The 21,562-nt window shown below is 37.3% G+C and overlaps 1 protein-coding gene across 6 annotated transcripts in view; it reads right to left on the bottom strand.

Moving 5' to 3' along the window:
- Positions 1 to 21,562, bottom strand: part of CMYA5 (cardiomyopathy associated 5) — a 57,093-nt gene that overhangs the window by 15,862 nt on the left and 19,669 nt on the right. For 3 of the 6 annotated variants that reach the window (XM_026717580.2, XM_087927204.1, XM_026717590.2), the window contains 7 exons: positions 18,868 to 18,963; positions 17,047 to 17,280; positions 14,864 to 14,886; positions 9,083 to 9,201; positions 4,282 to 4,431; positions 3,007 to 3,153; positions 1,518 to 1,665 (listed from right to left, as the gene is read on the bottom strand). In XM_026717580.2, the coding sequence (XP_026573365.1) occupies positions 1,518 to 1,665; positions 3,007 to 3,153; positions 4,282 to 4,431; positions 9,083 to 9,201; positions 14,864 to 14,886; positions 17,047 to 17,280; positions 18,868 to 18,963 (917 nt within the window). The remainder of the gene's footprint in view (positions 1 to 1,517; positions 1,666 to 3,006; positions 3,154 to 4,281; positions 4,432 to 9,082; positions 9,202 to 14,863; positions 14,887 to 17,046; positions 17,281 to 18,867; positions 18,964 to 21,562) is intronic. The other 3 variants (XR_015742336.1, XM_087927205.1, XR_015742337.1) reach the window with 3 other exon arrangements.

Below are 21,562 nucleotides of genomic sequence, written 5' to 3'. Positions count from 1 at the left end.
ATTTTAAACTATCACAAACGGTTAAATCCTGATATTTCTATCCTGGAGGAGAAATGAGAAAATCAATCTTTAAAAACATTTGAAGTGTTACAGATTATCTGCGTAGAAAATTCTATAAAATAGAGCTACACACTTTCAGTGCTGCTGGCAGAGAATAGCTCCATTGTACTATCAAAGCATGACAAATTCTGGCAGTTTTTCAGGATGCTTCCTTGAACTTTTATGAAGTGATTGGCTACAATAATTTTTGAAAGAATTCAGCAGGCATAAGAAGGAAAAGACAGAAAGAATATAACTCTGTGTTTTTTTGGTACCTACAAATAATCCCCCTCTTCTTCCCTCTTTTCTACATACATGTCTCCAATCACAACCAGAATCTTTCTGAAGTAGAGTTTAAGAACAAAAATTGTGATAATCTATCTTTGTGGTGAAGAAAGTTAGCACCCACCCGTCTTAGACAAATGAAGTATCTTAGGAAATATTAAAAAGGCAGAATATTATATTTTCCCTAAAGGAGAAACATGTTTCTAAAGACAGAAACTCAGAGCCTCAGCTCTCTGTCCCAAGTTGAAATTAAGGGGCCAACTTTTAGAAATGCAGATTTGGTAATCCATTCATTGCCAGCCTTTGCTAGACTAATTAAAATCAAGTAACAAAATACACAAAACAGGCGTCTAAATTACAAAATGCTGTAGAACAAACTGTATAAAAATCTATATGCTCATCAAACCAGGTGGTCAACTACCCAGACTCACAAGTGGTTGGTGGTTCTGCTTCACCATTAAACCATCTTTCCAATAAGCCTCCATGTTTCCAGTGTCTTTCTCCCAACTTGGAACTGAACCCAGATGGACATTTTTTCCAACAGTGGTCATTAACTTTCTCAGTATCCTATTCCCCCCCCCCGCCCCCCAAATGAGTTGTAGTGGTAGTGGTGAAATATAAGATTATTTGTATTTTGGCATTTTAATGACATGGCAAATTAAATCTTGAGGGACTAAAACAATGCTAAGGACTTGCAAAGAGCTATGAAGTGATTTAGGGAAAACACCAACTCATTGTATCTCATATAATAGAAGGACAATTGTCAGAAAACAAGATACCATTGGAGACTGCAAGCTTTGAAGGATCTTGGTTTGCAAGGGAAAGACTGGCTATTTTTAAATACATGCGAAAACAACAAAGGAGTCTTAATCCGATTAAATTCGGGCCCTGTCCTTTCCATTCTTCTCCAAATAGCTTGGAAGTTATCCGAATAAGGGGGAGGAGCAAAGGGCTTAGTTTCTAATTATTTTTGTTCATTGCTAGCACAAAATAAAAGTATTTGTGATTTATGGAGTATAGACACGAAGATTAACCCCTGGCAGAATGGTCACAACTCTGCAAAAATTGATTTTTTATTTTCTGTAGGAAAATCCAGAAAAGAAAACACTCTTTCTTTGACATAAACACAATCTGGGAAAAGCCCTCTAGCCCCCACTGCATTTTATCTATTCTTCAAAGCACAAGAGACTGACCTGAGGCCTTCTCCTTCAGGGGAATATTGTCTGCAGTATTCAAGGGTGAAGGAATCTGTTGCTTTCAGGTTGCTGGTGCTCCATCGAATAGTGGCGGTGTCCCAGCAGATGGTGCAGTCTTCTGACTTTATTTCAGGAGTTGGGGGAGCTGTGAATATAGTGGGATATTTGCTAATCCACAAGAAAGGCTACAATCGTTGGTTTGTACACACCGAAAGTCAAAAATCCAGACATTTTTCTCCAAACCTATTAAAACTTTGCCATCTGCACTTGATTGTTTGCTTTTTATTTTCATTACAGGTAGTCATCTCTTAATTATCACTTGTTCATTGGCCATTAGAATTTAACATGATGCTGAATGAATGGTGCTAAAGACCCATCCTAGTGCTTAAAATGGTTGCAGTATCCCACAGTCACTGATTGTCATTTGTGACCTTCACTGATGGCTTCTGACAAAGAAAGTCAATGGCAACCATGTGATGTTGTGCTTAATGATGGCACAAGAGTCACTTAATGACAGAAATACATCTGTTGCTAAGTGGCAGTCACATGATATCACACTTTACAATTGTATTGCTTAGTGATGGAAATTCTGATGCAAATTACCATTGTTAAGTGATGGCTACCTATATGATATTTCTCTTCTCTCCTTGCTAAGTTTGCTATGTTAATGTCTGCTCTAAGGAGCGATGATCAAATAGTAGGTATATTAAAGTAAAATTACCAGCTTTCAACGTTTTTCAGCAGACCACTGCCTCAGATGAAGATAATTTTATATATTTTTATTCTTTCTCCTTCTCTTTATTGTTACTTGTTGTTCTTAATATCAATATTGTAATTATTTTACACAACAGTCAGTTAACTAAAATAATACCAATTACCAATTAAAATGCATAAGCTGTAACCTGTAACATCTTAACACTTCCTCTAATCCTAATTACCACATGTAAGGCTGGGTATGTTCCCAATTCTATATAAGTTTAACATAAGGAAATAATCAGAGGATACTTTCATGTTATAAACTCTAACCCAAGGGACTTCAAACTTGGCATGTTTAAGACTTGTGGACTTCAACTCCCAGAATTCCTCAGCTAACATGACTGGCTGAGGAATTCTGGGAGTTGAAGTCCACAAGTCTTAAAGCTGTCAAGTGGAAGACCCCAGCTCTAACAGATAAGACAGTCCCACATGAGTAAAACTTAAGATTAAGACAGTTATCTATATCAGTGTCTCCAATCTTGGCAACTTTAAGACTTGTGGAATTCAACTCTGGGAATTGAAGTCCACAGGTCTTAAAGTTGCCAAGGTTGGAAAACCTTGATTTATACAACACTCATGCAGGTGTAAATACAAAATATCCTTCCCAAAATCTCATATTTTAGCCATTTTATGATAAGTCCTCTGTACTTTCTTATATCCTTTATACTTCCTTAGGGCACAGCTGTAAATATTGAGAGAGAAAAGATATTTAGAAAACCAAACAGCTTACCAGTTCTAAATATGGATTTATCACTGGGAAAACTACATCCCGCATAATTTATGGCCATAACCCATACGCTGTAGCAGTGACCAGGTTCCAGATCCTCCAAAATGCAGTTGCTCTCTTTTACAATGACACGATATTCTTCAACGAAGCCTGCAGCAAATAAAAGCAACGTGCCAGAAGCCATGGAAAATGCCCTTTTGCTTCATGTAACAGCAAGTGAAACATTTGACTAAACAAGAGTAGATTGGCAGAAAAAGTCTACATAGCAGTTGGAAAGGGAAGAAATGAATATGGGTCATATCACAAAGTGTCTCTCCTCCCACTTGATGTTTTTTTTAAATGCTCCTCTTCTATTGGAAACAACAAAAAGAAAAGAATTTAGACTCACCTATGTTTGATGTTGATTTATATTCTCCACTGGATTAAGATGAATGTGGAGTGCTTTCCAAGGTCAGGATCCCACCAGCCCTAAAGACTAGTAGGGAGCCAAACAATCCCATAGCTCTAACATGATCTCTTTCTGAACTATCATATATTTGCTAAATCTATTTATTTTATTGTATTTTCTTTGTAGTCTGTATACATAATAACAAGAAAATGCAATTTCTACAAACAAATACAGGTAATCCTCAATTTACAAAATTTCTCTTTTAAGTGAAACTTTGCCTCAATTTATGACCATTTTTGCTATGGTTGTTAAGGGAATCACTGAAATTGTTAAATTAGTAGCACAGCTGTCAAGTTTATCTGACTTGCTCATTAACTTTGCTTGTCAGAAGTTTACAAAAGATGATCACATGACCCTGGGACACTACAACCATCATACATATGCACTAGTTATCAAGCATGTGAACTTTGATCATGTGGCCATAGGGATGCTGCAACTGTCATAAGTGGGAAAAATGGTCATAATTCACTTTTTTCAGTGCTGTTGTAATTTGAAACGATCACTAAATGAACAGTTGTAAGTCGAGGACTACCTGAGCTCATTGATAGTAACAGAATAAGTGAACTTATCAACAGCAAGCTATGTGACAAAACAACCCCTCCTTAAATCTGGTAGCAGTAGAAATCCCACTTAACAACAATCTTAATCATTCCTAGTGTGAAATTACTAACAAGCTGAGTCCCTGATGCAAAACAATACAATTTCTTCTCACAATGCGTAAAAATATTCAAGATGGTTTTATTATACTTGATGATATTATCATTATTGTTGTTATTTTGCTTCTGTAAATTCCCCCTTTCTCCCATACCCATTCAGAAACACTCACACACCACTTTGCTCTTTGCTTCCCAGGGATTCCTCCATACAGTAAACTTGGAAGAAATCAACAAGATTGTCTTCATTCACAGACCAATAGACAGCAATCGATGTGCTTGTAGCTGAGTTTGGGTCCTGAGGCTGTAATTTTGGAGTATCTGGGACTGGGGGAAAAATTGTAATCAGTTATAAGGATGTATGGTTCAGTCATGTATAATTTTATTCAGTTTTTATAATCTTACATTTATTCTGACCTATTTTCATTTTTTTAAAAAAAGGCTGTGTGGCATTTCACATACATTTGGTAGATTCTTAGCACTATAGTCAAGGTGGAGACTTGAATCTCAAATTCTGTTTCTCAGCTCCAATAGAACTTTGAGAAGTGCAAATTAAGTAAATTCACAAACCGAACACATTTCTTTCACTTTCCTACTTTTTTCATTTTTCTAGTATTGAGCAGAGAATGTACCAACAAGATTTTTGGAGCTGTCCCTTAAATTCATTATTATTTCTTTTTCCTTGTTTATAGGAACATAGGATTGGCCTAAGACTTTTGACTAACAGATACAGATAGCATCATTTTTTTCATCCCATATTTTGAAATCAGACAGATAAACGGTTGAAATGTTGAAATGTATTTCTCCATTGGACTATTGCTCTTTATGATGCAGTGGTACCTTGGTACTCATCGTTAACTGATTCCAAGAGGTGTACCAAAAACAATGAGTACGAAACAATTTGTTTCCATAATCAATAATATAATGAGTCGTAAGGCAGTTGACACTGGCAAGCTGTAGCTTGTGCATTGAGTACCAAACAAATGATGAGTACCTAGACAAAATGTTCATGTCAAAATGCGTTCAATACCAAATTTGATGAGTTTCAAAATAGTTGAATGCCAAGGTATCACTATACCTGAAACAACACCCTAGTTCAGGAGATCTGGTCTAGCTGGAGATTTTAAAGAGGGTAAAAGCTTGCCTTTACTGGCTTCTGCAACCTGAGACTTAGGCACCTTCTGCCTATTAGTGAGGCTGGGCCAGAATAAATAAAATTAAATGACCCAATTCTATACATTGTCACTAGAGCTCAAGCTGTACAGTACAGTCATATAGTAAAAATGCCTTCAGGGAAAAGAACAAAAGGATGCGTGTGGTGGTTTCTAGTCTGGCCTTCAGAAAATATTTAAACTACAAATACACAATAAGGTTTATAGATGATAAAACTGCCTGCCTGCCAAGGCACTCCCTAAAGACATTGTAATTCAGCTTAGTGATTATACTAGGAACACTTGGATAGAAAAATTCTATTATGTTCAAATATTGATGCATAATTTGCCTTGGAAACAAATAGAGAGATAGCTATTCATGGAGAAATGACAACATCAGTATAACTTGCTAACATTCTGAAGGAAGCTAAATGTGTAAGAAATGGAAATGTTCAAAGAGTAGTTTAAAAATGTCACACTTCAACATTAAACTTCTTCCTACCACATCTTTTCCTTCTCTTGGTAGATTTGTACTAGATGGAAGAAGATTTTCCCTACTCACCCACTTTTTAAAGTTACTTTCTGACAGAATCATGAGGTTTTTTGGCAGAAAAAAAACCTGCTGACACCAGCAGATTCCTTGTGATTAAAGCAAAGAGCTCCCTGACATTCATAATGTGCTTCCTTCCCATTACTGAATACAAACTAGGTTATTTATTTCCTGGAAATGCAGCAGCTAGTTCAAAGGCAAGAGAATGGGAACACAATTAGATGCCACATAAAAAGCATTCCTGATTAGATTGCCTACTGTTTTCCTGTTCAATAGCAGTTACAGGTAGGAAGTACTGTACTACAATGACGTGGGAAAATACCCGAACAAAGCCGAATGCCATACATGTAAGTACCCGCAAAAACTTAAGAATATATATATATGGTATATATATATATATATGATATTCAACTTTGCTCGGGTATTTTCCCACGTCATTGTAGTTGTGCTTTTAAAGTTGTAGCAACGTTTCGGCAGAATCTCATCTGCCATCATCAGGCTTCTGTATTGTGTTCATCTGTGAGTCAGACTTTTACAGTGGTTCAAATTTAAATTTGGGGCTAGCCTATTGCTGTGCCAGAATGGTTTTTTCTTCACCCTGATTGGTTGGGAGTCTAGGTCTGTGTTTATTGGTCTTGGAGTTTTCTGTGTTCTGCTTGATTGGTGTTTCTAATATCTTCTGTCTGTTTTGTGGCTCTTTTTGTATCTTGATTGGCTGGCAACATTGTGTTCCTTTATTGGAGGCCTTTAGTGCAGCTTGGCTCCGGGTAAATGGATGGCTATCATTTGTTAGGAAGCTAGGTTTCATCTGGGTGCCTGGTTGGGGTGTGTTTGAGCTGGAGGTATCAGGGAGGATCTGTATGTGTCCAGGTGTTTGCCTGGCTTGTGGTGTGGAGATTTTTTTGTTTGTGAGTGCAGGCTTCCAAATAATTGACAGTCTGGTGGAATCATCTCTTCTATTCATGCTTTCAGGTCTTTTTTCAATCTCTATGGCTTCTCTGATGATTCTGTGGCTGGGGTTTTCTATAGTGGCTAGGGTTTTGGTGCCCTTGAAGTTGATGCTATGACCTGTGGTTTTCATGTGTTGGACTAGTGAGGAAGTGTGTTCCAGCTTTTTGACTGCATTTTTGTGTTCATCCAGGCGGGTACTTATTCTTCTATTGGTCTGTCCAATGTATGTGGCCGGGCATGATGCACAGGGGACTTCGTATATGCCCTGGTTTTCCAGGTCAATTTTATCTTTGGGGTTTCTAAGGATGGCTGCTATTTTTCTGTCTGTTTTGAAGGCAGTCTTGATGTGATGTCTGTGTAGTATCTTACTGATTTTGTCTGTAGTACCTCTTATGTAGGGAAGGACAGTTGTTCCATAGGTCTGTTCATCTTCTAGGTCTCCATTATGTCTCAGTGTGTTTTTGTGGATCAAGCCGGTGATTTTGCTTTTGTGGAAGCCATTGGCTGTCAGTACTTTAGTCAGGGTGCATAGTTCAGTCTTTATGTGTGTCTTGTCTGCCAGGCGTTTGGTTCTAACAATTAGTGTTTGGGCTACGGAGTTTATCTGTGCTGGGGGGGGGGGATTGGGTGTTGAGGTAGCGGTTGGTGTGTGTTTTCTTCTGGTATATGGTGTGTCCTAGTGTGCCATCTGTTTTTTTGTAGATTAGTACATCTAGGAATGGTAATTGTTTGTTTGTTTCCGTTTCCATGGTGAACTTGATTTTTGAGTGTGTGCTGTTTAGGTGTGTTAGGAAATTGTTTAGGTTTTCTTTTCCATGGGGCCAAATCACGAATGTTCACCATGGAAACGGAAACAATGGAAAGTTCACCATGGAAAGTTCACCATGGAAACGGAAAGTTCACCATGGATTTTTTAAAATCCTTTTTATCTTTGTTATTTTGTATTTTATCTTTCTTTGAAACTATAAAGTTAGCTAACAAATAAAAATAATCAAAAAGGAGCTAGAACAATGTAATAGCAGAAATGCTGGAGACAGGATAACTTCCTATTTATTTAATTCCCCCTCAGCAGTGAATCTCATTGGGTTCTGAGCCCTGAGATGAGGAACATTGTCTCCAGGACCAGGTGCATCTGGGAATCTCACCAGCAATTGAACAGACCATCACCTAAACTGGATGCCATTGCACATATACACACTTTTTTTGAAGCTACATCTCTAAGTTACAGTAAGCAGTTTCACTAGATGTACTATCCAGGGAGTGGAGGAAATGAGAGATTATCCTCAAGATATATCAAACTAGAACTCTCAGAGTAGCATCTCTTGGGTGGGTAGGGGAGGAAAAAATTTAAAAATCAAGACAGAAGTCATGCTCTACAGTTGACGCCCTACTTTTATGTCTTTCATGATCCATGCTAAAAGAAGTGGGGATAGGATAGTCCAGCAATAGTTGCCATCTCGATATTTTTATCCTTCTGTGGATGGTCAATGATAAGAAACAATGGGAGTTCTAGTTTAATAACATCTGAAGGGCCACTGATTGCCTATTCCTGGACTATACACTTATGTTTTCAACTTTTTGGAAATATCTCTTGCATGTCAGTTTAGATTTTTTTTCTTTTTGAAGTATCTGGTAGTAAAAAATAAATTTTATTAAATAAAATATCAAATGGAGTAGAAATGGTTTGATTGAAAGAGAGGCAGTAGCAATAGCAGTTAGACCTATATACCATTTTACAGCCCTCTGTAAGCGGTTTACAGAGTCAGCATACTGCCCCCAACAATCTGGGTCCTCATTTTACCCACCTTGGAAAGATAGAAGGTTGAGTCAACCTTGAGCCTGGTGAGATTCGATCTGCCAAATTGCAGGCAGCTGGCAGTCAGCAGAAGTAGCCTGCAGTACTGCACTCTAACCACTGTGCCACTGCAGCTCATTAGTAGCATCAGAAGGGGAAGGTTCCTTCCTGACACCAGCCTTCTCCCACCTTGAAAATGCCTTCCTCCTCATGTTCTTTTGCATATCAATTTGGAAGCATTTAAAAAAATAGAAGTGAATTTGGTCTTTTCATCTAATGGAGGCCATTATATAATGAGTGATCCTGCTTCCCTTGTTAATATGAATAAAGAGCATGCTGTTCTTTCTCCAGCTTTCTTCCCTGCCATAATCTAAATACTTAGGCACAATCAGCCTTTGCTTCAAACTCAGCTGATTACTAATTACAGGCACAAGCTTGCAACCCCAAATTTCCTTTCCCAACACGTTCCTTTTTAAGGCATTGATATATTTTCAACACTCTCATGGAATGGTTTGAAGAAGGGCTTCTTACCAGGTATGAGTTGTAAAGTCCTATCGCTATTTGTAAAGCCACCCGCACATGGCTCAAACTGTGAGAAAGCAGCAGGCATCTTTTCCAAAGTCACAATATTTTCCACAATAGAAAGTAACCTATACAAATGAAAATATGTACATCTCTTTAGAAGCATTCTAAGAATATCTAGCTAACAAGACCTACAATTTCCTAGAGCAGGCCTGTACAAGTGGTGAGTCATCAGTCCAAACACTGCTTAATTAGCCATTTATAGCCACTCACTAGTAAATAGCATTCCATTTATTGCATGATGTTGGCACTCTTAAGAAGAGCACGTGGCAGAGCAGGAAAGAACTATCCAGCCCAGCAACAAAGGAGACATGAGATCTCAAAGAAGCCTTGAGACTTAATGCATGTCACATGCAAAAGCAAACTAGATCTGTACTAATCATGGTTTAGTTTTTTTTTTTTTTTAAGATATACAGTATTTCCCCTTTAAAACAGTGTTTCTCAATCTTAGGAACTTTAAGATGTATGAACTTCAATTTTCAGAATTTCCAAGCAAGCATGCAGATGTGATAGGATTTTTAAACCATATTTTTAACCAACAAATAATGGCCTAGTTTACATAACATACCAAGCCAAAAACAAACCATATTATGGCTTAGGATAATGTATGTACCAAATGCCTTACTTGCTCAAATATTCATTATTATTCGTAATACAGTTGAAATCTTGATCTACAGGCCACAAAGGCAAAAGTTTTCCCCATCCAGTCGAGCTTGACTCTAGGGCAGGGGTCTTCAAACTTGTCAGCTTAAAGGCTTGTGGACTTCAACTCCCAGAATTCTTCCTCCAATCATGTTAGCTCAGGAATTCTGGGAGTTGAAGTCCCCAAGTCTTAAACTTGTCAGGTTTGAAGACCCTTGCTCTAGGGGATGGTGCATATCCATTTCTTAGTTGAGGAAGCTAGTGTTGACACTTTGGTGGTCATGCAGCCAGCATGATTGTATGCTGAGGTTCATGGGACACTATTACCTTCCACCAAAGTTGGTACCTATTTATCTATTCGAATTTGCATGGTTTTGAACTGCTAGGTTGGCAGGAGCTGGGGAAACTAAATGGTAGGTCACCTGGTCATGTGGTGCTCAGCTTTTGAAACCAGACTGTCAGCTTTCTGTGATAAGCTCAGCTTCTTTGGCCACTGAGCCATCGCACAACAGAGACCACCAACCTTAATTTGTCAGAAGTTGCTGGTTTGTCTAACAAATGATTGTGGCTTTACACAATGTATTTCAACCAATACCTAAAACAATTCTGAGTACACTTTTGAAAAGAATGGGTCAGATTAAATTTAGAATACCTTAAGGAATCACTTCTCTCCTTTATTCCCATCAATGTTCTTAGGTTCCTATAATGCACTACGTCTAAATTATGGATGATTGATTTTAATACATCCAACTTGGCTACTTCAGTAATTAAATTTAAGTAAACCACAGTTAACTTGTTATGCAAATATAGTTATATTAGCAGGAGAATTCTGGGAGTTGAAGTCCAAGAACATCTGGAAGATGTCTTAGACATTTTCAGGTATCAAAAGAGGACATGGAATATTTACCTCCCCATTGCTGAATTTTTTACCTACAACCTTCACCTCTTTCCACAGCTACTCACCCAACCCAGCTACAGGCAGGAAAATCACAGGTGAATGGCAGAAATGTAGAACAGCTATATATTCCCAAAATCTTATTTGATAGGGAGGGACTATTGATCAGACCTAACTGTCCAGCTGTGCAGCACAAAGATGTTAAGTAGTGGTGGGATTCAGGGGTGGGATTCTACCAGTTCGCACCTATTCACTAGGTTGTTAACATTCTAAGCAGTTTGGAGAACTGGTTGTTAGAAGAAATTACTGGCCTAATCCTGTAAGGAAGGCAGGAAGAAAACATTCTGGTGTTGCTTACAGAAACTGCCTCTCCGTTAACCCTTATTACATTCTTGGCAGGACTAGACTTCCTCTCTCAGGAACATCTCTGGAGTTTTTTTCCCCTCCTTTGCTGGTACTTTGCTCGTGTGGAGTGACCATTCAAAGTTACAATGGCACTGAAAAAAGTGACATGACCGTTTTTCACGCTTACAACTGTTGCAGCATCCCCACAGTCATGAGAGGGGAGGAGATGCGTGCCTTGATGTGAGTGATATTGAGTTGGCCACACCCAGCTAATAACATGACCACCAAGCCACGCCCACCCAGTCACATGACCACTAAGCCACACTCACCAACTAAGCCACGCCCACAGAACCAGTTGTTAAAAAAATTGAATCCCACCCCTGGTGGTATTCTACCGGTTTGGCCCAGTTCAGGCAAACTGGTAGTACAAAATGTTACCATTCGGCCAAACACGTAGTTAGAAAACAGCTACTGGTTCAGCCAAACCAGTATTTCTTTTCTTTTTTTCCTCCTGACCATCAGCTTTTCCGATGATCAGCTGTGCCGGGATACCTCTCGCTGTCTTACTGCTTCACCCAGGAGGCTTCCCTGAGGTCCTGGAGGCAAAAAAATATATATAACAGTGCATGGGGGAGGGTGTGTTGCAAAAAAAAGAGAGCTACACCCACCCAGTCACATGGACACACCCACCTAGCCACGCCCACAGAACCGGTAGTAAAAATATTTGCATCTGACCCCTGATGTTAAAATCATAATGAAAAGTACAAGACTGAAAGAATAAAAACTATCCTTTGAAATATTTGTAAATATAACAAAAAATAGGTTGAGCAAGAAGAAATTTAACTGATGCCATAGTTGCCATAAAAAGGAGCTAACAGCATGGAGCTCATATCAAAAAAGAAGGCAGAAACAAAAGCAAATAGAATTGGAAGCTATTAACTCTTATTTACAGAGAGAGAAAAAGGAAACATTTTAAACTCTAAGACAAGTATCAGAGAGACTGTTTATGCAAAAATGTATGTATGTCATCATTTAAAAGCAAAAAATTATTCCTGAAATAGGTCAACCGTAAACACTAAAGGATTTGTATTTTATGTAGACAAATAAAGGCTAAAGAGGAAAGTTGCAGTGAAGTTTTTACACAAACATACACATACACATAGGGGATATATCTTTGCCATCAGGCCTTTATTCTGAATACAGACGGTTGTTATCCTATTAATTGCAGAGTCAGGTGACATTATTGTAAATGGATGGGAATATAAGCATCAGCCTGGCCTTTATTTCAGACAATAAGTTGTGAGAGAAAGCCAGTGCTGCACATTTGGTACTTTTAAGCCATAATGCTGAGGAAGTCTGGGAGTTAAAGTCCACACATCTTAAAGTTCCCAATGTTGAGAAACACTGGCTTAACTTCTATTGGGTCTTGAAGATGTTCTGAACTAGGACTTAATTTGGGTAATGAGGAATTCATAACTGAAGGTAGATCATATAGCTTATTGCAGGTATCCCCAAATCATTTTAGGCTGATGAGCTCGTCTGGAATTTTGAGAGCATACAGCACTATGCATATTCTCATATAGTGGCTGCCATAGGGAGTGAAGTCAATTACAAACATCAATTTCCTAAAAAGCCAATTGCTCCCATTATGAATTCTGGTCTCCCAAAATGTTCCCTGGTATCTCTATTTTTTTTCTTTTTTTTCTGGGCCAGTGGGCATATTTCAGAATAAAATCAGGCATAATACACTAAAGAGTCTTCCTTATCTCAATGGAATGTAACTCTGAACACAAAGCAATGCTATTTGTGAGTAGATAAAGTTTTCTACAATCGCAGATGATTACACTCCATTGGCTGGATATACCTTTTGATTCTCATACAAAGCCTCTCCTTTGTAGTTGTTACTACGCTGACTGAATTCACACATGCTCCTCTAAGATACAATTTGCTTCAATCATAGCTTGTTAAACCAGCTGTAGCAATATGGATCACAATTAATATTAAAATGCAAAGGAAAATTTATATATCACAATTCTTATGTTACTACATAATATATAAAAATCAAACATACAAACAAAAACTCCAGACCATACCATGTCTTAGAACAAAATGGGAAACAATGCTGAGGAATGTATAATAAAAACTTTGAAGTGCAAAAGGATACTTGCTGTCTATTAAATATGGACAGATTACTCCAAAACCTGCCTCCTTTAGTATCTATGTTAATTTTAAAAAGTGTTTCTGTATTTATCCACATATTTTTTAAAAATTACAAGCAATTTCATAATGCAATATCTTCTAACATAAGGAGAATGTATTCCTCTGATTTATGTCATTTTTAATGTAAGTTGGCCAAGACCTTACATGCTCAGTGTTAAGGGTTCTTTGCCATTTAAATCTTTTTGATGCTCTCTTTTCAAATGCAAATTTCACTATTTTAAAACTCCTTTTTAACAACACATTGCTTGATGGTTGCATGCAATATTCAGTATGATACCTCTTTTTTCCAGAAACCTTTTATAGGAAAAAGATGAATACTAATAGAGTTTGTTGAACTATGAAATCTACTGTGAGCAGAACATCTGGATTCATTTCCAACAAAATCCATGGAACAATTATTTTAAATGTCTATCAGTGAGGGATTTTTTCTATCTCACTCCTCCGCCCTTCCCGCCACCCAATCTGAGTTGTTGAAGTTTTTTTTCTTTTAACTTCTTTTAAATTACAAAAATCTGCAAGATTTCTTGGCTGAAAAGCAGCAACAGATCCAAAGAATTCACAACTATAGGAGGAATAATTTTGGCATTTTTAGATCACCTTTCAGTTTTCTAGAAAACATATGGGTTCCCAGATCTTTTGGAAAGCCCTATAAAATAGTCCTTTGATTAAAATTGATTGTTGGGAGAGTCCTTGTGAAACTAATATGAAGCAATATATTTGTCAGCGTTCCAACCAAACTCTCCATCTCAATTCAGCACTCAGAGACAAAGTCCATCCAAGTAAGAATTTATTACAGGAGTCATATTGGCACATCTGGGAGAACTCAAATCTGAATTCCTGCGTTTTCCCTTGCTAAATTAGACTCACACCCAGCTTCCTTTTCTGATGACCCTCAAGTCACACTCTCCAACCTACCTCCATTCTGAACTCCCACCAAGTCTAGTCACTCTCCTCTAAACTCCAGGACTCGGCCTTGAGCTCTGGAGAAAGAATGGTGTTGTAGCTATCCTCCCTTCTCACTTTACTTTCGTTCCCACGGTACCCATCATCCCTTGTGGCAGCCCCAAATCTGATTCAAGATGGATGGGGGGCTGACAATATTACTAGCACCTAATTCTTCTGATACAGGAATCAGAAATAACAGGACAAATTCATACTTAATTGGAGTTAGTTTTCACTGGTCAAAATTTAATTATTTTACCAAACTAGCATTCAGGATAATTTTCATTAACATTTCATCTAATACAGTAATTAAATCAACAAAACCTAAATACTCATGAATATTGACATTTTACAGAATGCAACTGGAATTTTAAAATAGATTTTATATAACCGCAATAAATGCCCACTTTGAACTGCTCTGCAGATGCTATTGAAAAAGGGAATGGGATTGTATCATGCCTTACTTATTAGTATTTAAAATATGAGTTATAAAATTCATGCAGAATATTTCCAATTCTTGACTATCACTGCCAAGCACACCAATTTTGTTTTGTTTCATCGAGACATTTCTAAAATGAGATATTTATACTGGCAACATGCCTCCAACAGACCTTGACAGGATTAAAGTATTAAAACATGTTCATCCTAATTCTCTCCACAATGCATCAAAGCTACATTTCAAATACCTTTTATTTATTTCTTCAGATGACTAAAAGGGGGAAGAAAGGGGATTAATTGATTCATGTTATTCAACATACTGAATATAAAACATGCAAGATTTTGTTTACTGACATGCTCCACATATATCAGAGCAGGATTTCCATTTTTTAAAGAAATTTTATATATTTGTACCAAACCCTGACCTCTAAATGTGCAAAACTGAAGGAGAAACAGTATCCTAGTAATTCATATAGGGACCTGAATTAAATCATCACTACTAGCAGCAGTTGAGCCTTGGCAAGCTTATGTTAGAGTATTCTATATTAAGGAGATTCCACCCACACATCCTTCAGCCTTTTATTTTATTTTACTTTTAATTATACACATTACAAGATCTAGATGTTTCCAAATTGATGACGTCCAACTATGTTGGTGGCTGGAAAAACTGGAGGTGTTTTCTTTTTAGATTTTTATCCCACTTTATTATTTTTATAAATAACTCAAAACGGCAAACATTCACTTCACAATCCTGTGAAGTGAGTTGGGCTGAAAGAGTGTGATTGGCCTAAAGTCACCTGATGGCTTTAAAACTCAGCCTCCTGGTTTCTAGAGTGGTGCCTTAACTGCTAGCCCATACTGCACTTTTGTTTTAATTTAGTTTAAGGGTCTTTTGCTTGGTTTTCTGTTGTAGCTAAATGCCAAATTGGAGAAAACAGATCCTTCTTTGTCTGCAAAACAAGCTTGCTACTTGAATGGCAACAATGAATAGAAAAATAATTTGAGGTCATTGGTGATTGTCTGAATTTTTGCAGCCTGATAAATGGAATGGAATGGAATGGAGTGGGGTGGAGTGGAGTGGAGTGGAGTGGAGTAGAGTAGAGTAGAGTAGAGTAGAGTAGAGTAGAGTAGAGTAGAGTAGAGTAGAGTAGAGTAGAATAGAATAGAACAGCTTTATTTGGACAAGTGTGATTAGACACACAGACCATTTGTCTCCTGTGTAGAAGCTCTCAGTGTACATACAAAACAACAAAGTAATAATAAACATAATAATGATACCAATAAGAGAAAGTAGTTAAAAACATGAGAAGCATAATAGCAATACCGCTATATGGGTAAATATACTTAGACATAAGACAGTGCTGTGGGAATTAAGTGTTCAGCGGAGTGATGGCGCACTCTACTTGTTTTGGCACGCAATGCCCTGTAGCAGTGTCCTAAGGTAAGGATATGAAACAGTTTATGTTCAGGATGTGAAGAGTCTATAGATATTTTCTCAAGTCCTCTTTCTAACCCGTGCAATACAGAGATCCTCAATGGAAGGCAGACTGGTTGCAATGTTTTTTCTGTGCTCCTATCTGTTGAAGTATGTACCCATCCCTATTTGGTTGCTATACCAAACCAGACAATGATAGAAATACAAATGACAGATTCAATAATTCCTCTGTAGAATTGCATCAACAGTTCCTAGAGCAGTCTGAATGTTCTGAGTTGATGCAGAAGAACGCACTTTGTCATGCCTTTTTTATGATGGTTCTGATGTGAGGTGTCCTTTACAAATCCTGGGAGATTATAGAACCTACAAACTTGAAGGACTCTACTGTTGATATTGTGTTGTCTAATATAGTAAGAGGTGGTAGAATAGGAGAACTCTTAAAATCCACTCTCATCTCTACAGTTTTAAACATGTTCAGCTCCAGATTGTTCTGGCTGCACTAAAGAGCCAGTTGTTCAATCTCCCCTAACTTGATGTATATCAAGTTACAGTAAAATAAAAATAGGGACTTCCAGTCTCCCTCAGTACTTTGAAAGTGTCTATCCTTAATGGATTTGGAGATTAAGCCCAGGATAGTCCCACCAGTGCCTTTAGGAAGTATGCAAGTACAACATAAAAGAAACTCAGGAAAATATTATAGAGATGAGACTGTGTTACAAGCTTTCCTCAATTTGATGTATCTAGCAAGGAAATTTAGGTGTTGTTGCTCCTAAACAAACTATCTCATGGCAAAAATCCTATGAATTTTATTTCAAAATTAAGCATCAATGACTTCAGTGGATTTAATTCCTCAGTTAATGTATAGGATTGAAGACTCTAAAGTTTATCCCAATCATGAGCCTGTTAAATAATAGCCAATCTGCTTCCATGAAGAGCTATGTAGCAAAGAATATCAATCTTAACTTTGTTAACATAATATATCTTTGCACTACTTACCTTTAGGAAAGCAAAATCATCAATTTCCTCAGTTTTCTTTATTATCATTTCTAGTGTCTCCTTCGCTGTATCAATATAGTCTTGAAAATTAACCATCTGGTCATAAAGATATTCCATTTTTGTGTTCCTTGCTTTGTCAAAATTCTGTGACTTTCTTTCGTGGTGACCAAATACCATCTTTACCATGTTTTCATTTTGCTCTTCTAATAACTTCTCCTTTTCCTTACAGTTGTCCTAGAAATAGAGGTCAGAAGAAAATGTAATATTCCAACACGAAACATTAAATTAAATTTCCTTGTAAATGTTTCTCTTTTAGAAGGTGAGGCTTCTAAGCTACTTTTCCAGGTAAAATTCTTCAAAATAATACACCACTACTGAGCATATTCAACCAAAGCAAGCCTTCACAATGTAACTTGGGCATTTGGCTCAATGGGTTCTTACATTCAAGAAGACCATTATATTGCATCTTATGAGGGGAGACTTACTAGATGTGGTCCAAAAAGTAAGATACCCTCCATAATGGTATGATCAAAGCTATGTTTTGTTTTTATGTATGTTATACTAAAAAACAGGCTGTGCTCTGATCACAGTATCCCAGCTGCCATCTTGTCTTTTATGGCCATGTGTGTTTTTTTTTATAACCATAACTTGTGGACTCACTTGTATCTTGCACTTCCATATAATAGAAGTTATGGTTTTCTTCTACTTGAAACTTTTAAGGCATTTGAAGAAGGGCTTCAGACTATGTCTAAAAGATTTATTGGAAAAAAGACTGATGTAGAACAACGTTTATCTGATAAGACAGAGTTGATATCAAAAGTAAATTTACAATTGGCAGGCCAAAAATTACTTGGAAAAAGATGTTTCACCAGAGCTACAAAATAAATTGGCTGATGTTTTAAAATTCAAAGGGAAAATACAAATAATTAACCAAGACAATTTTTTCCTATTGGATTTACAAAAAGAGTTTATTAAAGCCTCGAAGAACTCTGTACAATGGGCCAAAGAAGAGAAATCAAATCTTATTATAATATTTAAATGATCTAAAGACAAAAAGGAAAAGGAAGGAATATAAAATTGGTTTAATTAATCAAGTTAAAACAAAATTTGTTATTACACCTTGAGATAATCGTTTGTAATCTTAGAGGAGACATGGTGTCACAAAACCTGTTTACACTATTAGTTTTTATTAATAAAATCAAAATTCTTAATAGAAATATATATCCAATGAAGAACAGCTTTTCATATATGACTAAACAACAAATCATTGCCAAACATATGATTACAATAGTATTAAAATCTAATAAATAGCTATGGAAATCACAATGCCTCAGTTCTCACAACAGACTAAAAACCCAAATCAAACATCCTACATTATGACTTAATATGTTATATGAATCCAGGAAAGATAACCCTAATTTCTTCCTATAGCTCACTGTCAATTTTTTTCTGAAGGCTAAAAATACAGTAATCCAATACTCTCTCTCTTCATAAGATATTTATTCATTTCCAGTGTTCTGAACTCATTGTTCTGAACTCATCCCAAATAATCTGAATCCTTTTTACATTATGTATAAAACATGCACTATGTTCAACCAAGAAAGAAGAGGCATTGCCCAATATGTGAGTTAAGTAACAAAATTTTGGCTAGTTCATACCACAAATAAACAAGCCATAAGATGACTTCAAGGGCTGTGTGAGCTCTGCATTGTGAGGCATGGTAAAAGCCAGCCCTGACTAGCAGAGTGACTAAGCAATCTAGTGAGTTCTGTCTTAACTAAAATGATGGCACCCATTCAGCAGGTTCCTTGCCCAACCTACCTCTAGAGTGTTAAACAAAGCCTCTATTTCACTGACGTATCCTTCAATTTTCAAAGATCTTTGTTGCAAAACATCTAGGAATCCATTCAACTGGCCCTGAAAGAGATTGTATATATACATATAATTATAATTAAAATCATAATTGCCTTAAAAAGGTCAGTTTATAATGTTCTCATGCATAGAATTAGATGCTAAAAATTGTTTAAGTTTTCATGAAAAGGTTTCTCAAAAGCCATCATTACATCACTGATACATAACAAGAGACAGGCTCACTGGCAGTCCTGAAATCCTCACCTTGGAATTGAGGTCTGAATGAGATATGCTATTTCATGCTATTGACCTACATACTTGTTCCTAAGAAGTAGGACTTTTTGTTTCCAATGGATTTACTATTGGATGGGATATTTCTTTCAATCTTGTTCAATAGCATTTTAAAAGTACGAGTCAAAATACCAAATCAAGGTATTTAAGCAAATTGCTATGAAGAATCTGTTTGGCAATAAGCTCCATTAAAATAGAAGTAAAATGTGTGCTTTTGTGTTCCTTCCTTCCTTCCTTCCTTCCTTCCTTCCTTTTGTCGATTTAAGCCTGTTTTTTCTCGTTTGTATCTCCAAATAGTAGCGCTGCTTCTCTTTCAAAAAAATTATTAATTTTAAATTAATGCCTCAGAAAGCCCCCAGTTTTGTAATGGTACATTTAATTATAAAGAACCAATGAAGTAGGAAATGTATGTATCAAAGCCCAAGAGCCAAATCCTTCAAACCCATACAATATTTGACTTCCAACAATTGCCCAAGGTCTGTCAGGCAGCCAGTTTTTAAATGCACCAGAGATTGATCTGGGCTGTTTTGACAGTTTTTGGATCTATTTGGACATTTAGGATGCTCTGAGCACAGAATGTTTACAAGTTTACAAGGCTGTAGACTTCACAATGAACCAACAGCCATTAGCCGAGTACTAGGCATTGTCAAACCACCAGTGCTCGTCAGCCAGTAAATGATCAGATCTTCCCCCTCAGTTCTGGGTTTAAATGAGGGCCTTCACAAAATTAAATGGAAATAAACAGCTAATATATCTCTTGTTTCGAAGTGCACTGTTTTGATAAACTTCTGTGGATGTTAATATGCTGGTGTGCTCAACCAGGGCAACTTTAAGATGTATGGACTTTCAGAATTCCTCAACCAGCATGTGACAGTACTGAAGCAGCTGAACCAAAGATCCCTACCCCACTCCAAGTGAGAATACAGGTTTGCCCTCTTAAGCACTTGTCTACCAGTGGTGGGATTCAAATTTTTTTTACTACCGCTTCTGTGGGCATGGCTTGGTGGGCGTGGCAGGGGAAGGTCATTGCAAAATCTCCATTCCCTCCCCACCCCACTAACCTGCTTTGCAGCTCTGGTCTCCTATGCAGGGCAACAAAAGAAGACCCAGCCAATCAGCTGGGACTCGGGAGACAGAGAATAGATGGGGTGGGCCAGTCAGAGGTGGTATTTGCTGGTTCTCCAAACTACTCAAAATTTCCACTATCGGTTCTCCAGAACTGGTCAGAACCTGCTGAATACCACCTCTGAATTAATACTTTCTGTATTATTAAATTTATTTTTCACCAATCTTGCAGAGTTCAAGATGACTCTGAGCAACAACATTCACTTCCTTGAAATAGTCCTCCTGCCTCCAACACTATTGCTGCAAGGATTGATCGAATTGCACTCAATTGCAAGGTCCCAGATGTTGATCATCGTGTGATCAACAGGTTGCTCATCTTGTTACACTTCCCAGATTTAGCCTTTATTTGGAAGGTCTTTGTGTGTTTACAAGTTTGGGATAGCAAGCAGATTTTCCTTCTATCTTCATCAGATGTTTTTTCTGGGAGATTCCATATATCAGAGTTTCTCAACCTTAGCAACTATAAGATGTGTGGACTTCAAATACCAGAATTCCCTAGCCAGCCATGAGTGTTAAAGTCCACACTGCTTAAAGTTGCTACATTTGGGAAAGCCCATCTTATATTAAAGACACAAGTTAGAGGGAGGCTATAGAACATATGTGACACCCATGAATTATAAAAATGCATACAGCAGAATACAATGTTATAAATGAATATATGTTTCAGGTGGAAACATTTGATTTTAAAGAACATCCACTCTTAGCAGTTTCTTATGCAGAGTACATTCTGTAATTGACAAAAGCTGGAATGGTTAATTTCAGTTACCTAAACATTTTTCATAGAGGGATATGATCACATGTGAATATACAATAGTAGAAATGAAACAGAAATGCCATCTAAATGGATCTTTCTGCCTAGTGGAACTATACTGTGAAGAAGAATTTATTACAGAGCTAGAATTCATTCTTGGCTCTCCTTCTAAATTGCAGGACCAAGGCAGATGACACAGAACGTCCTTAAGTCCTTCAACTTTCAAGAAACTAGTTTAAGGACAATTCCAAGGCCAATGACTCTGTTGATATTCTTAGCAACTGCTTATCATCCACCACACCACAGTAATATGGAAAAGCTGCCTTGCCCCACACTAGTCCTTTTATATGAGCTGGAGTACAACTCCCATAATTATAGTCAACATCCCATGATTTGGAATGATATCTGCCCTGAGGCATCAAATATGGGAGACTATTTATAAACCAGGACAGCAGCAAACCAGCCTAGAGCATAGTGTCAGCTAAAAAACAACAACCT

The sequence above is a fragment of the Pseudonaja textilis genome, chromosome 2, assembly GCF_049901715.1.
Source record: "Pseudonaja textilis isolate UNSWEBS1 chromosome 2, rPseTex1.2, whole genome shotgun sequence".
NCBI classification, from domain to species: Eukaryota; Metazoa; Chordata; class Lepidosauria; order Squamata; family Elapidae; genus Pseudonaja; species Pseudonaja textilis.
The sequence above is the reverse complement of the archived record's forward strand: the minus strand, read 5'-3'. Positions and strand labels throughout refer to the sequence as shown.